Here is a 15992-nt window from a genome sequence, read left to right as displayed (position 1 = left end):
GCAGGACCAGAGCTTGGGCGAGCTTCAGAGGAACTTTGGTTTGGTGGGGAGGGAAGTCTAGTAAACTACGCACACAATTACAGCTGAACGTGAGTTCAGTTCCCGGAGTAACCCTGAAGAGATTAACGTGGCCACCCTCAGTATCCAGTCGAATTTTAAACACGGAAAGTCTCTACTTACCCAGCACGAAGCTGTCCGGAAACTGGTGGCCATCCCCACGCCCACGTTCGCGCGCTGCCTGCGGGGGCAGGACCCGCGGGCTGCGGAGAGACCGTGAGGGATGCGTCCGCCCGAAGACAGGTGCGGGACCAGGGCCCCAGGCTCCTGACCGTCCCGGGGCTGAGTCGTTGGCAGGGACGCCGGCTCCTCAGCTCTCGCCCAACACGGACCGCGCGTGACTAGACAACCTCCCGGTCTGGGTACCAGGAGTCGCACGGATGGATTTGTGCCTTTCCGTGGCCCTGACTCGGGAGAGCAGGAGGCTGATCTGGCCCCGTCCACGCCCCGGACCGACGGAAGTGTTTAGCTGGTCAAGTCTCTGGTCTGCCCACGATAATCCGAGCCGCTTAGCTCCGCGCCTCCGCGGCCACAGAGACTCAGCCAGGTACACCCGCTGGCCAGATTCCGGTCCACTGAGTCTAAGCCGGAAACAGCCCTGCACGCGCGCACCCGACTAAGGCCGGGAGTGCGGCGCATGCGGAAGTGCGTCCTGCGTCGATGCGCCAGGACGCGAAGGCGCCGGAAAAACTACATCTCCCACAATCCTCGGAGAAGGCTCCCTCGTTACAGGCCTGGCTCCCAGCTGCAGCGGATCTAGAGAGGGGCACAGCCTGACGGGAAAGGAAGGCTGGGAGGGGGCTCCGCCAGCGGCACCTGGTTCACCCTCCCCCGGCTGCGCCAGGTTCAGTACCATCCTCGGAGCCTGGACGCCCAGTTTCCCAGGGCCTGTAGAACTGACTCAGAGTCCGACCCCAGCAGAGACGCAGGCGTGCTGAGGTTTTGATATCAAACAAGATAGGGTTCAGACCAGAAGGCACAGCAAAAAAGGACGCTTTGTAAAGCTAAAAGCTGCAGTTCATAGGGTTAAATAACAGTTTTGAATATCAGTGCACCAAATAATACAGTAACCAACTTCATAAAGGAGAAACTATAGTAGATGTTAAAAACAAATAAATAGAACCACACCAGTAATGAAACTGCCTTTGCAAAAATTATATCAGTGAGAAAATTATAGCAGTGGGGGAGGTCTAATCTAACCAAACCCCCAACTCTGCGCGCCTTTGGCTGTCAAGATGCCTTCATTATTCCTGGGCTTAGGCCAAGCTAACTTTGGAAGACATTTAGGTTATAGTTCAAATGATAGCCCTTTTCCAAAACCCAACTGCCTTTGTAAAACCTATGAGAGACCACCAAGCTAGCGGGAGGAGAGGAGCCTGAATTCTGCTAAGATGTGGATTGGTCACAAGACACACAACTTCCCCAGTTACTCCTACAGATAACACCACTATTGTAGATTGGCCTTTTGAGATTTAAAAATGTGCAAAATGGCCAGGCACGATGGCTCACGTCTGTAATCCCAGCATTTTGGAGGGCTGAGGTGGGTGGATCGCATGAGCCCAGGAGTTGGAGACTAGCCTGGGCAACATGGTGAAACCTCGTCTCTACAAAACATATCAAAAGTAAGCCGGATGCGGTGGCATGCATCTGTAGTCTCAGCTACTTGGGGGGCTAAGGCAGCAGAATTGCTTGAGCCCGTGAGGTGGAGGTTGCAGTGAGCCGAGATTGCACCATTGCACTCCAGCCTCGATGACAGGAGTGAAACCCTGTCTCAAAAAAAAAATAAATAAATAAATAAAAAATAAAGTGCCAAACATCTGAATAGACATTTCTCAAAAGAAGACATACAAATGGCAAACAGGTATATGAAAAGGTACACAATATAATTGATCATCAGAGAAATGCAAATCAAAACTACAACGAGATATTATCTCACCCCAGTTAAAATGACTTTTATCCAAAAGACAAGCAATAATAAATGCTGGTGAGGATATGGGGAAAAGGGAACCCTGGTACACTCTTGGTGGGAATGTAAATTAGTACAACCACTATGGAGAACAGTTTGGAGGTTCCTCAAAAAAATAAAAATAGAGCTACCATACAATGCAGCTATCCCACTCCTAGGTATATACCCGAAAGAAAGAAAATCAGTATATCCAAGAGCTGTCTGCACTCCCTTGTTGACTGCAGCACTATTCACAATAGCCAAGATTTGGAAGTAACCGAAGTGTCAAACAACAGGTTAATGAATAAAGAAAATGTGGTACACATACACAATGGAGTACTAGGAAGCCATAAAAAAGAATGAGATCCTGTCATTTGCAACAACATGGATGGAACTGGAGATCATTATGTTAAGTGAAATAAGCGAGGCAGAGAAGACAAACTTCACATATTCTCACTTATTTGTGAGAGCCAAAAATTAAAACAATTGAACTCATGGTGATAGAGAGTAGAAAGATGGTTACCAGCAGCTGGGAGGGTAGTGGGACACTGTGGGGGATGGAAATGGTCATTTGGCAGAAAAAATAGTTAGAATAAGACCTAGTATTTTCTAGCACAACAGGATATACTCAAAAATAATTTAATTGTACATTTTAACATAACTAAAAGTATAATTGGATTGCTTGTAACACAAAAGATAAATGCTTAAGGGTACCCCATTTTCCCTGATGTGATTTTTATGCATTGCATAATAATCATTGCATTATAATATGCATTCTATATCAAAATATCTCATGTAATCCATAAATGTATACACCTACTATGTACTCATAATAATTCAAAATTAAAAAAATTAGCCAGGTGTGGTGGCATACACCTGTAATCCCAGCTACTTGGGAGGCTGAGGCAGGAGAAATGCTTGATCCTGAGAGGTTGAGGCTGCAGTGAGCCATCATCCCACCACTGCGTTCCAGTCTGGGCAACACAATGAGACCCTGTCTCAAAAAAAGAAATTAATTAATTAAAAATTTTCCCACAGAGAAAATCTGGGAATGGATGGCTCCACTAGTGAGTTCCATCAAATATTTAAAGAAGAAAGGATAATTCTTTAGAAATTCTCTCAGAAAATAGATGAGAGGGAATACTTCCCAACTTATTCTATGAAGCCAGTATTATTCTCATACCAGAGCTAGACAAAGACATCACAAGGGAAAAACAAAACAGAGCTACACACCAATATTCCTATGGTGTGTAGTACCATAGACATAGACACAAAAATTCTTAAGGCTTGAGAAAACTCTTTTTCTCCTGAAACTGGTTTTGCAGGTGGTTACTCATGAAAACTTACCAAATTGTTTAAATACATGCAGTTTATTCTATATCACTTTATAACTTAATAAAGCTGTTTAAGAAAAATGTTAGTAAGCTGAATCTGGCAACGTACAAAAAGGATTTTGTAAAATGACCAAATGGAATATATACCAAGAATGAAAGATTGGTTCAACACTGAAAATCAGTATAATAAAAAACAAAAACGATGTGACTATTTCAATAGATGCAGCAAAAGGCATTTAGCAAAACCAGCGTCTATTCATGGCAAAAACTCTCAACAATCTAGGAATAAAAGGGAATTTCCTCAACTTGATAACGGGCATTTTAAAAAAACCCTAGCTAACATCCTACAGAACGGTGAAAGACTGAGTGTTTTTCCCCTATAATAGGAAACAAGCAAGGGTGTCTGCTTTCAACACTTCTGTTCAAAGTTGCACTGGATGTTCTAGCCGGTTCTGTTCCACGTTGCACTGGATGTTCTAGCCGGTTCTGATCCACGTTGCACTGGATATTCTAGCCGGTTCTGTTCCACATTGTACTGGATGTTCTAGCTGGTTCTGTTCCACGTTGTACTGGATGTTCTAGTTGGTTCTGTTCAACGTTGTACTGGATGTTCTGGCTAATACTGTTCAACGTTGCACTGGATGTTCTAGTTGGTTCTGTTCAATGTTGTACTGGATATTCTAGCTGGTGCAATCAAGCAAAAGAAAAGAAAGAAAAGGAATCATCCAGATTGGAAAAAAAAGTAAAATTGGCTTTATTCACAGATGACATAATCCTGTATATAGAAAATTTCTAGGAATCAATAATAATAATAAAACCACTGAAACTAATAAATGATGTTAGCATGGTCAAAGGGTACAAGATCAACATATAAACACTATACTTCTATATACTAGCAGGGAATAATCTTAAAATGAAGTTAAGTAAACAATTTCTTTCACAGCATCAAAAAGAATAAAATAGTAATACATTTAATAAAAGAAGTAAAAATGTGGCCGGGCACGGTGGCTCATGCCTGTAATCCCAGCACTATGGGAGGCTGAGGCTGGTGGATCACGATGTCAGGAGATCGAGACCATCCTGGCTAACATGGTGAAACCCTGTCTTTACTAAAAATACAAAAATTAGCCAGGCATGGTGGCAGGCGACTGTAGTCCCAGCTACTCGGGAGGCTGAGGCAGGAGAATCGCTTGAACCCAGGAGGCGGAGGTTGCAGTGAGCCGAGATTGTGCCACTGCACTCCAGCCTGGCGACAGAGCGTGACTCCGTCTCAAAAAAATAATAAAATAAAAAATAAAAAAGGAAGTACAAATTTGTATGTTGGAAACTACAAAACATTACTCAGAGATATTAACAAATATTTAAATAAACAAAGACATTTCATCTTAGTGGATTGAAAGGCTGAATACTATCAATATGGCAATTCTCCTCACATTGATCTATAAATTAAATGCAATTCCTGTCAAAATCCCACCAGACTTTTTGGTAAAAATTGGCAAGCTGAACGTAAAATTTATAATGACATGCAAAGAACATAGAATAGCAAAACAATTTTGAAAAAGAATAAAGCTGTAAGACTTACACTACTTGATTTTAAATTTGCTATAAAGCCACAGTGATCAAGACAGTGTGATATTAGCACGAGGATAAGTAAATAGATCAATGGAAAATAACTAAGGATCTAGAAATACATTGTAACATTTATGGCCAATTAATTTTTGACACAGTTACCCAGATAATTCAATGATGAAAGGTAGACTTTAGTAAACGATTCTGGGTAAATGGATGCCTACATGCCAAAGGAGGAGAAGGAGAAGACTTGCCTTACACGTCATACATGAAAATTAGCTGAAAACGGGTCAGAGACCTAAAAGTAAGAGCTAAAACTATAATACAATAGAAAATTGTTGTAAATTTGGGTTGGGTAAAGAGATTCCAGATATAACAACAAAAGCATGATCCATGAAATAAAAGCATTGATAAATGGAACTTTGTCAATATATAAAAACTTTTGTTTCAAAAGACAGTATGAAGAAAGTGAGAAGACAAGCCACAGTCTAAAAGAAAATATTTGCAAATCATTTATCTGATAAAAGACTTGTATTCAGAACACTTACGACTCAATAATAAGACAAGCAACCCAATTTTGCAAATGAGCAAAAGATCTGAATATATATATATATTTTTTTCACCAAAGAAGCTACAGAAATGGCTAATAAGCACATACAAAGATGCTCAACATCATTATTCATTAGGGAATAGCAAAGTTAACCACAATGAGATACCAGTAAAAACTCAATAGAATGGCTATAATAAGAAAAGCAGACAATACCTAGTGTAGGCAAGTATGTGGAGAAACGAGCCTTCATGCTTTGCTAGTGAGATGTAAAAATAGCAGTCACTTTGGAGAACAGTTTGACCATTACTTAAAAAGTTAACCATAAACTTACCACATGACTCTGCAATGCTACTTCTAGGTATCTAAGAGAAAATGAAAACTTATGTCTGTATAAAGTCGTTTATGATAATGTTTATAGCAATATTATTATTATTATTATTATTATTATTATTTCGAGATGGAGTCTCACTCTGTCGCCCAGGCTGGAGTGCAGTGGTGTGATCTCGGCTCACTACAAGCTCCACCTCCCGGGTTCACGCCATTCTCCTGCCTCAGCCTCCTGAGTAGTTGGGACTACAGGCGCCCTCCACCATGCCTGGCTAATTTTTTGTATTTTTAGTAGAGACGGGGTTTCACCGTGTTAGCTAGGATGGTCTCGATCTCCTGATCTCGTGATCCACCCACCTCGGCCTCCCAAAGTGCTGGGATTACAGGCATGAGCCACTGCACCCAACCAGCAATATTATTTATAATAGCCAGAAACTGGAAACAACCCAAAATGTCTATCAACTGCTGACTGGATAAAGAAAAGTGAAAGCAACTCAAATATCCATCAAATGATGCCTGGATAAACAAACGTGGTATAGCCATACGATGGAATACTGTTCAGCAATTAGAAGAGGGGGGAAGTGCTGATACATGCGATGTGAATAAACCTCAAAAACATGATGCTGATGTCAAGAAGCTAGACAGAAAAGTCATCACATGTATGATTTTGTGGATATAAAATGTCTAGAAAATGCAAATTTGTAGAGTGAAAAATCACATCAGTAGTTGCCTAAGGATAGGAGTAGGAACAGGGGTTAAATGTAAATGGGCATAAAGAACTTTGGTAATGAAGATGTTCTAAGGCTGCATTGTGGTCATGGTAGTAAAACTCTATGAATTTACTAGTATCACTGAATTGAATACTTACAATCGACACATTTTGTGGAATGTGAATTGTATTTCAATAAAACTTTTTTAAGGCCACTGAGTTTGACTATTGGAAATGAGAGAGATAAAAGCAGAAATAAATGAGGTCGAAAGCAGAACAACAGTAGAACTAATAAATAAAAACATTTGTTTTTGAAGAACGTTAACAAAATAGACAACTCGGTATTCTAATCCAGCAAAAAGAGAAAAAGTACAAATATACAAAATAAGAAATACACAGAGGAAATAACTACTGAAACAAAAGATAGATGTTTTTTAAATCATAAAAGACGTTTTTGCCCAACTCTAGGCAAAAACATTTTGAAGACCTAGATGAAATGATTAAATTCTTAGGAAAATTGAATTTTCCAAGATTTACCTCAGAAGACTCAACAGCCTACTTTTCATCAAATAAACTTGTGAAGAACCACCCCACAAAAAAGTAACAGATTTTGATGGTTTCATAGGAAAATGCTGCCAAACTTCAAAGACCAGATAATCCCAATGCTCATAAATTATTCCAGAATAAATAATACTTCTGGCCGGGCATGATGGCTCACGCCTGTAATCCCGGTACTTTCGGAGGCCGAGGTAGACGGATCACGAAGTCAGGAGATCAAGACCATCCTGGCTAACGTGGTGAAACCCCGTCTCTACTAAAAATACAAAAATTAGCCGGGCGTGGTGGTGGGCACCTGTAATCCCAGCTACTCAGGAGGCTGAGGCAGGAGAATCACTTGAACCCAGGAGTCGGAAGTTGCAGTGAGCCGAGATCGCGCCACTGCACTCCAGCCTGGCAACAGAACGAGACTCCGTTTCAAAAAAGAACAAACAAACAAACAAAAAAACTTCCGAATTTCTGGAGCAATTATAACAATACTATGTTAACCTAAAAAAGTATCACAGAAAATGAAAACAAAAATTGATTTCACTTGTCAACAGTGATGCAAATATCTTAAGTCATAAACAGAGTGAGGTATTGAAGTCTTCAATTATTACTCTAGACTATTGCTCTCATGAATTCTGTCAGTTTTTGCTTTATATATTTTTATGGTCTGTTATTAGATATATAAGTATTATAATGTCCTATGTTGAATATTTTATTAATCTACAAGGTTATTCTTTGTCTTGTGATCTGTTTTGGTTTAAAGGCTATTTTGTCTGATGCAACCATCACTGCTTTCTTTGGGATATTTACATGGAATATCTTTTTCAATCCTTTCACTTTCTACTATTTGTGTTTTTGGATGTAAAGTCAGTCTCTTATAACAGCATATAGTTGAATTATGTATTTTTATTCAATCTTCAAATGTAAGTCTTTTGATTGAAAAGTTTATCATTTACATGTAAATTAACTACTAAAGAGGATTTTTTTTTTTTTTTTTTGAGACAGAGTTTCGCTCTGTCACCCAGGCTGGAGTGCAGTGGCGCAATCTCAGCTCACTGCAACCTCCGCCTCCCGGGTTCAAGTGATTCTACTGCCTCAGCCTCCCGAGTAGCTGGGACTACAGGTGCGTGCCACCACGCCCAGCTAATGTTTGCATTTTTAATAGAGACGAGGGTTTCACCATATTGGTCAGGCTGGTCTCGAACTCCTGACCTCAGGTGATCCACCTGTCTCAGCCTCCCAAAATGCTGGGATTACAGGTGTGAGCCACCGTGCCTGGCCGGAAGATATTATTTCTGTCATTTTGCTTTGTTTTTGAAGTGGCTTATAAGCGTTTTTATCTCTAATTTCCTGCATTGCTGTCTTCTTTTGTGTTTACTTATCTATTTTTTTTGAGAGGGAGTTTTGCTCTTGTTGCTCAAGCTGGAATGCAATGGCACGATCTCGACTCACTGCAACCTCTGCCTCCCGGGTTCAAGCGACTCTCCTGCCTCAGCCTCCCGAGTAGCTGGGATTACAGGCGCACACCACCATGCCCGGCTAATTTTTTGTATTGTTAGTAGAAACGGGGTTTCACCATGTTAGCCAGGCTGGTCTCAAACTCCTGACCTCAGGTGATCCACCCACCTTGGCCTCCCAAAGTGCTGGGATTACAGGCGTGAGCCACTGCGCCCGACCTAGTTGATTTTTTATAGTGGAATGTTTAAATTCCTTTCTGATGTTCTTTTGTGTCTGTTCTATAGCTATTTTTTGTGGTTGCCATGAGGAGTACATTTAACATCGGAAACGATAACGCTCTAATTTGAATTTTTACCAGTTTAACTTTAATAACAGGTGAGAACTCTGCTCCTTTAAAGCTCTGCTCCCACCCCTTTGATTTGCTGATGTCACAAAATTACATCCTTACACATTGCAGGCCCCAAAACATACATTAATCCTTCTTTTAAATGCATTAATCTCTTAAATTATGTTAAAAAAAAAAAAAAAGGAAATGTGGAGTTATAAACCAGAGTTACAATAATGCTATCGTTTGGTCTAATGATTATTTTATGGTCTACTCAAATTTTTTTTTCTTTTGAGACAGTGTCTCACTCTGTCACCCAGGCTGGAGTGCAGTAGCACAAACATGGCTCACCGCAGCCTCAAACTCCTGGGTTCTCCCAAGTCAGCCTCCCAAGTAGCTGAGACTATAGGCATGTGCCACCATGCCTGTAGGGTCTAGCCCTACAGGGTCCGTGGGATTTTCTCCCCTTGTGCGGAGACGAGAGATCATACAAATAAAGACACAAGACAAAGAGATAGAAGAAAAGACAGCAGGGCCCGGGGGCCACTACCGCCAAGACGCGGAGACCGGTAGTGGCCCCGAATGCCTGGCTGTGCTGTTATTTATTGGATACAAGACAAGGGGGCAGGGTAAGGAGCGTGAGCCATCTCCAATGATAGCTAAGGTCACGTGGGTCACGTGTCCACTGGACAGGGGACCCTTCCCTGTTTGGCAGCCGAGGCGGAGAAAGAGACAGCTTACGCCATTACTTCTGCATTTCAAAGACTTTTAGTACTTTCACTAATTCTGCTACTGCTATCTAGAAGGCAGAGCCAGGTGTACAGGGTGGAACATGAAAGTGGACCAGGAGCGTGACCGCTGAAGCACAGCATCACAGGGAGACGGTCAGGCCTCCGGATGACTGAGGGCGGGCTTGACTGATGTCAGGACCTCCACAAGAGGTGGTGGAGCAGAGTCTTCTCTACCTCCCCCGGAGAAAGGGAGACTCCCTTTCCCGGTCTGCTAAGTAACCGGTGCCTTTTCTAAGCACTGACGCTACCGCTAGACCATGATCCGCTTGGCAACGGGCGTCTTCCCAGGCGCTGGCGTTACCGCTAGACCCAGGAGCCCTCTGGTGGCCTGTCCGGGCATAACAGAAGGCTCGCACTTGTCTTCTGGTCACTTCTCACTGTGTCCCCTCGGCTCCTATCTCTGTATGGCCTGGTTTTTCCTAGGTTATGATTGTAGAGCAAGGATTATTATAATGTTGGAATAAAAAGTAATTGCTACAAACTAATGATTAATAATATTCATATATAATCATATCTATGATCTATATCTAGTGTAACTATTCTTATTTTATATATTTTCTTTATTATACTGGAACAGGTCGTGCCCTTGGTCTCTTGCCTCAGCACCTGGTTGGCTTGCCGCCCACACATGCCCGGCTAATTTTTTGTATTTTTTGTAGAGACGGGGTTTCACCATGTTGCCCAGACTGGTCTCCAACTCCTGGACTCAAGCAATCCACCCGCCTTTGCCTCCCAAAGTGGAGATTACAGGTGTGAGCCACCATGCCCGGCCAAATTTTCTATTCTACATGACTCAGTCTTGTTAAGTTATATGTTTCCAGGAATTTATTCATTTTTTTCTGGGTTATTTACATTTTTTTGCTGTACATTTTCTTGTAGTATTCTCTCATGATCCTTTGTATGTCTGTGGTATCAGTTATAATGTCTCCTCTTTCATTTCTGATTTTGAGTCATTTCTCCTTTTTTCTTAGTCTAGCTAAAGGATTGTCAATTTTATTTATCTTTTCAAAAACCAACTCTTAGTTTTGTTGATCTTTCTATCATTTTTATAGTTCTATTTCATTTATTTCTGCTCTGATGTTTGCTATGTCCTTACTTCTACTAACATTGGGTTTAATTTGTTCTTTTCCTAGTTTCTGGAGGTGTAATGCTAGCTTGTTTATAATCTTTTTTAGCATAGGCATTTAGCACTATAATGATCCCTCTTAGAACTGCTTTTGCTGCATTCCGTAAGTTTTCATATGCTGTGTTTCCATTTTTTCAAGTCTTAAGATAATTCTAAATTTCCCTTTTGATTTCTTCCCATTGGTTGACCCATTGGTTGTTCAGGAGTATGTAGTTTAATTTCCACATATTCGTGGTTTCTATTTGCATAGAACATTTTATTCTATTCCTTCACTTTCAGCCTATGTGTATCCTTAAAACTGAAGTATGTCTCTTATAGGTAGCGTATGGTCGGGACTTGTTTGGGTTTTTCTCTAATCCACTTAGCTACTCTCTGTCTTTTGACTAGATAATTTAATTCATTTATATTCAAGGTAATTATTGATGGGTAAGGACTTACTATGGTCATTATGTTAATTGTTTTTCTGACTGTTTTATAGATCCCTTTGTCCTTTCCTCCTCCCTTGCTGTTTTCCTTTGTGACTTGATCATTTTCTCTAGGTGATATGCTTTGGTTCATTTCTCTTCATTTTTCATGTATCTACCATAGGTTTTTGTGTTGTAGTTACAATGAGGCTCACATATAACATAGTTATAATAGTCTATTTTAAGCTTATAACAACTTAACTTTGCATATAAAAACCACATCTTTACTCCTCCTCTATTTTATGTTTATGATATTACAATTTACATCTTTTTATATTGTGTATCTACTAACAAATGATTGTAGCTATAGTTATTTTTAGTAGTTTTGTTGGCTGGGCACAATGGCTCACACCTGTAATCCCAGCACTTTGGGAGGCCGAGGTGTGTAGATCACCTGAGGTCAGGAGTTTGAGACCAGCCTGGCCAACATAGGGAAACACCGTCTCTACTAAAAATACAAAAAATCAGCTGGGCGTGGTGGTGGGCACCTGTAATCCCAGCTACTCGGGAGGCTGAGGCAGGAGAATTGCTTGAACCCGAGAGACAAAGGTTGCAGTGAGCTGAGATCGTGCCACTGCACTCCAGCCTGGGCAACAAGAGCAAAACTCCCTCTCAAAAAAAAATTAATTTGTCTTTTAATCTTTATACTAGAAATATAAGTGATTTACAGATCACCATTATAGCATTAGAGTATTCTGAATATGACTGTATGCTTTTACTAGTTTTATACTTTCATATGTTTTCATGTTACTAATTAGCAACTTCACTTCAGCTTAAAGAATACCCTTTAGCATTTCTAGTAAAGCAGGCCTAGTGGCGATGTACTCCCTCAGCTTTTGTTTGGGAAAATCTTTCTCTCTCTTTCATTTCTGAAAGACAGCTTTAGGGATAAAGTATTCTTGATTAGCAGTGTTTTTTTCTTTCAGCCCTTGGAAAATATCATCCCACTCTCTCCTAGCCTGCAAAGTTTCTGCTGAGAAATCCACTGATAATCCTTCGTGATTTTCTCTTGCTACTTTCAAGATAGTCTTTGCCTTTAATTTTTTTTTAAGCAGGGACTGCTCTGTCACCCAGATGGAAGTGCAGTGGCAAGATCCTGAATCGCTGCACCTCAACATCCTGGGGTCAAGTGATCCTATCACCTCAGCCTCCCAATTAGCTGGCACTACAAGCACATGCCATCACTTCTGGCTAATTTTTATGTGTGGAGACATGGTCTCACCATGTTCCTCAGGCTGGCTTCCAACTCCTGGGCTCAAGTGATCCTTCTGCCTCAGCCTCCCAATTAGCTGGCACTACAAGCACATGCCATCACTTCTGGCTAATTTTTATGTGTGGAGACATGGTCTCACTATGTTCCTCAGGGTGGCTTCCAACTCCTGGGCTCAAGTGATCCTTCTGCCTCAGCCTTCCAAAGTGCTGAGAATACAAGTATGAGCCACCACGCCTGGCCTGTCTTTGATTTTTGATGGTTTGATTATAATATGTCTTGGTGATATTTTCTTACCTAATTAGAGACTTTTGAGCTTCATGCACATAAATGTTCATATCTATCCCCAGACTTGGGACATTTTCAGCCATTAGCTGCAAGCCTTGTGGGGCATTGTTGGATTCCCCTCTTTTTGTGGCTTCTTATCATCTTCCCGACTGCTCCAAAACCTGTCCTAGCTTATCACCCTAGATGTTCAAAAGATACTTGGTTTGTAAAGTGTCTTTATTTATTCTCCCATCTAGTTTCCTCTCCAGGTTGGCTACCCTGTTTCTTCATTTACTGTGCTATCACCCATAGTGTTTCTTGTTGACATGCTTTAGGTTTTGAATTTGTGAGTATGAATTCTTTCTAGTTTCTGTGATATTTTTCACTGTTTCTTCTTCCATTTGAACTTTCGTTTCATGAAATTAGAAAAACTCTATGAAATTTTCAGTAGGTTTTTTTAAAGACAGGGTCCCACTCTCTCACCAAGGCTCACTGCAGCCTTAAACTCTTGGGCTCAAGCAGTCCTCCCACCTCAGCCTCCTGAGCAGCTGGGATGACAGGCAATGCCCCACCAGGCCTGGCTAATTTTTAAAAATTTTTTGTAGAGGCAGAGTCTGGCTAAGTTGCCCGGGCTGGTCTTGAAGTCCTCAGTTCAAGCAATCCTCCCACCTTCACCTCCCAAAGTGCTGGGATTACAGGCATGAGCGCCGTGCCTGGCCTTGAGTAGAATTATATTGAATAGACAAGTTAACTTGATATTATTTACTCTTCCCATTAAAGTACATCAGAAGTTTCTGTTATTGTATATACATATGCCTCCTCCTGACTTCTTCTTATTAAAATTTGGAGTCTTTACCCATTGCTTCAACTCCTACTCCCATTTTATTCCGAGAATCTAGCTTTTGCTCCCTGTATCCTACCAACAACATTCTTCACATATTCTACCAACAACATTCTCCTGAAAGACACCTTTGACTTTGAGGCAAATTTTAGAACCTCCACTTTTTCAGAAGTTGACATCTTCTCTTACAGCTTTTCATAATTGGCTTATTATTCACCCTCCTGCCTTTTGAATTGGGTCTTCTCTTTGTCTTCCACTGTCCTGTTTTACTTATTTAAGTTTTCTCTAAATTCTTTGATATCTTTGGTCTTGTTTCTGTATAGACATTCTTCATTCAGCAAAGTTATTTATTATTTCCATATTACTTACAATTTGTTAGGTTTTATAGCTGTGATGTTGCTATTTACCAGGTTTATAGGGATGAATAAAGTAGATTCTCAAGATTATGGTTTACAGAGAGCACTAGGGGAAAGAGAAGCAAGAAAGAAAGCTTTGAAAGAGCAGCCATTGACTTTGAAGGAAATCCGGGAAAGGATGGCATCCAGGAAGTGGGAGAAGAAATGTTTTCAAGGTGGGGAGAGCTCCTGATACTTCAAGACTTTTCTGAGGTAAAACATGCGGTGCTGAGAATTTTTTTTATTTCTAAAAATCAAACAGAGACTCTAAGAGAGAAGACTCAGAGCCAAACAATCATGGATGTAAGTCAGCAAAGGCTGGAAGGTAGTGATAACTTCACAGAATTGAAAAGTTGGGATCCTGTTATACAGAAACAACCGGCTATGCCTTGGGATCAAAATTCAGAACAATCAAATGGAAATTACAGTGAAGATGAATAAAAGGGAAAGCAGAAATGGAGAGGAGGAGGAGAAGCAGGCAGAAAGAGAGAAGGAGAAAAACAAGAGGAAACATTAAAGGAGCTGGAAGATGAACAGGAAAAAGAAAGCAAAAAAGAAAATGAAAAACAATATCCCAAGAAAAGACTAGTCAGCAAATCCCTCATGGAAACTCTTTGGGCAAAGTTTAAATTAAACAGATGCCCCACAATACAAGAGAGTCTATTACTCTCATTTGAATTTGGCATGACACATAAACAGATATGTCAATGGTTTTGTAAAAAGGGGACGAAATATAATAAAGAAATGTCCAAGGGAAAGCATAATAAAAAACATAAGAGATGAGGGTCTTGCTGAGTTGCCAAGGCTGGTCTTGAACTCCTGCCCTCAAGCGATCTTCCTACCTTGCTCTCCAGAAGTGTTGTGATTACAAGCATGAGCCACCCATACCTGGCTAAGATGTTTTATATGACACCATTCTCACAAATAAATGGAGTTCGGAAAGGATAAACAAGAAAATATTAACAATCGTTAATTTTGTGGCGTAGAACTAAATGAGGGCAGTGCAAAGTGGTTCCTGGACATTCTATTTTTACCCTACTGTGGATTTAACATTTTTATAATGGACAATAATTGATTTTATTTAAGAAAAAAATAAATAAGGAAAGTATCAACCTTTGGGGGGAGAAAAGATTATGGTTTAAATCTTTGACAGACAACTAGACTGGAAATTACTACCAAAAAAAAAAAAATGTGTTTCAGTGGAAAACTATGTGTTGGTCACATACTGTACATCCTTCCTCAAAGTTATCTGATTCCAGACATATTTCATTAACTTTTAGCTATTTTTTTAAAAACTCGTTGGGCCGGGCGCGGTGCCTCACGCCTGTAATCCCAGCACTTTGGGAGGCCGAGGCAGGTGGATCACGAGGTCAAGAGATCGAGACTATCCTGGCTAACACGGTGAAACCCCGTGTCTACTAAAAATACAAAAAATTAGCCGGGCGTGGTAGCGGGCGCCTGTAGTCCCAGCTACTCAGGAGGCTGAGGCAGGAGAATGGCATGAACCCGAGAGGCGGAGCTTGCAGTGAGCCAAGATCATGCCACTGCATTCCAGCCTGGGCGACAGAGCAAGACTCCATCTCAAAAATAATAATAATTTTAAAAAAGTAAAAACTCTTTGTGGGTTGTAGGGTATCTTAGTCCATTTGTGCTTCTATAACAAAATACCTGAGGCTGGGTAATTCATAAAGAACAGAAACTTATTTATCATAGTTCTGAGGGCTAGAAGATCTAGATCAAGGCACCAGCAGGTTTGGTGTCTGCTAAGAGCCCAGTGTCTGCCTCCAAGACGGCATCTTGTAACCACACCCTCCAGAGGGGAGGAAAGCTGTGTCCTCACAGGGCCAAAGGGACGGAAGGGGCAAAAAGGGCCAAACTCCCTCCATTAAGCCTTTTATTTTATTTTATTTTGTTTTGTTTTATTTTATTTTATTTTTTGAGACAGAGTCTCACTCTGTCCCCCAGGCTGGAGTGCAGTGGCGCGATCTTGGCTCACTGCAACCTCCGCCTCCCAGGTTCAAGCAATTCTCTGCCTCAGCCCCCCAAGTAGCTGGGATTGCAGGCGCCCACCACCACGC

At 41.0% G+C, this 15992-nt stretch overlaps 1 protein-coding gene across 14 annotated transcripts in view; it reads right to left on the bottom strand.

Annotated features, from left to right (window-relative positions):
- Positions 1-15992, bottom strand: part of ZNF26 (zinc finger protein 26) — a 66520-nt gene that overhangs the window by 36799 nt on the left and 13729 nt on the right. For 3 of the 14 annotated variants that reach the window (XM_063785340.1, XM_063785337.1, XM_063785339.1), the window contains exon 1: positions 181-687. Coding sequence is in view for 2 of the 14 variants with exons in the window: in XM_063785337.1 (XP_063641407.1) it covers positions 181-213 (33 nt within the window). In the remaining 12 variants the exon portion in view is untranslated. Of the gene's footprint in view, positions 1-180; positions 4021-15992 lie in introns of those variants that run through there. The other 11 variants (XR_010147884.1, XM_063785338.1, XM_063785336.1 and 8 more) reach the window with 9 other exon arrangements.

The sequence above is a fragment of the Pan troglodytes genome, chromosome 10, assembly GCF_028858775.2.
Source record: "Pan troglodytes isolate AG18354 chromosome 10, NHGRI_mPanTro3-v2.0_pri, whole genome shotgun sequence".
In the NCBI taxonomy this organism is placed as follows: domain Eukaryota; kingdom Metazoa; phylum Chordata; class Mammalia; order Primates; family Hominidae; genus Pan; species Pan troglodytes.
The sequence above is the reverse complement of the archived record's forward strand: the minus strand, read 5'-3'. Positions and strand labels throughout refer to the sequence as shown.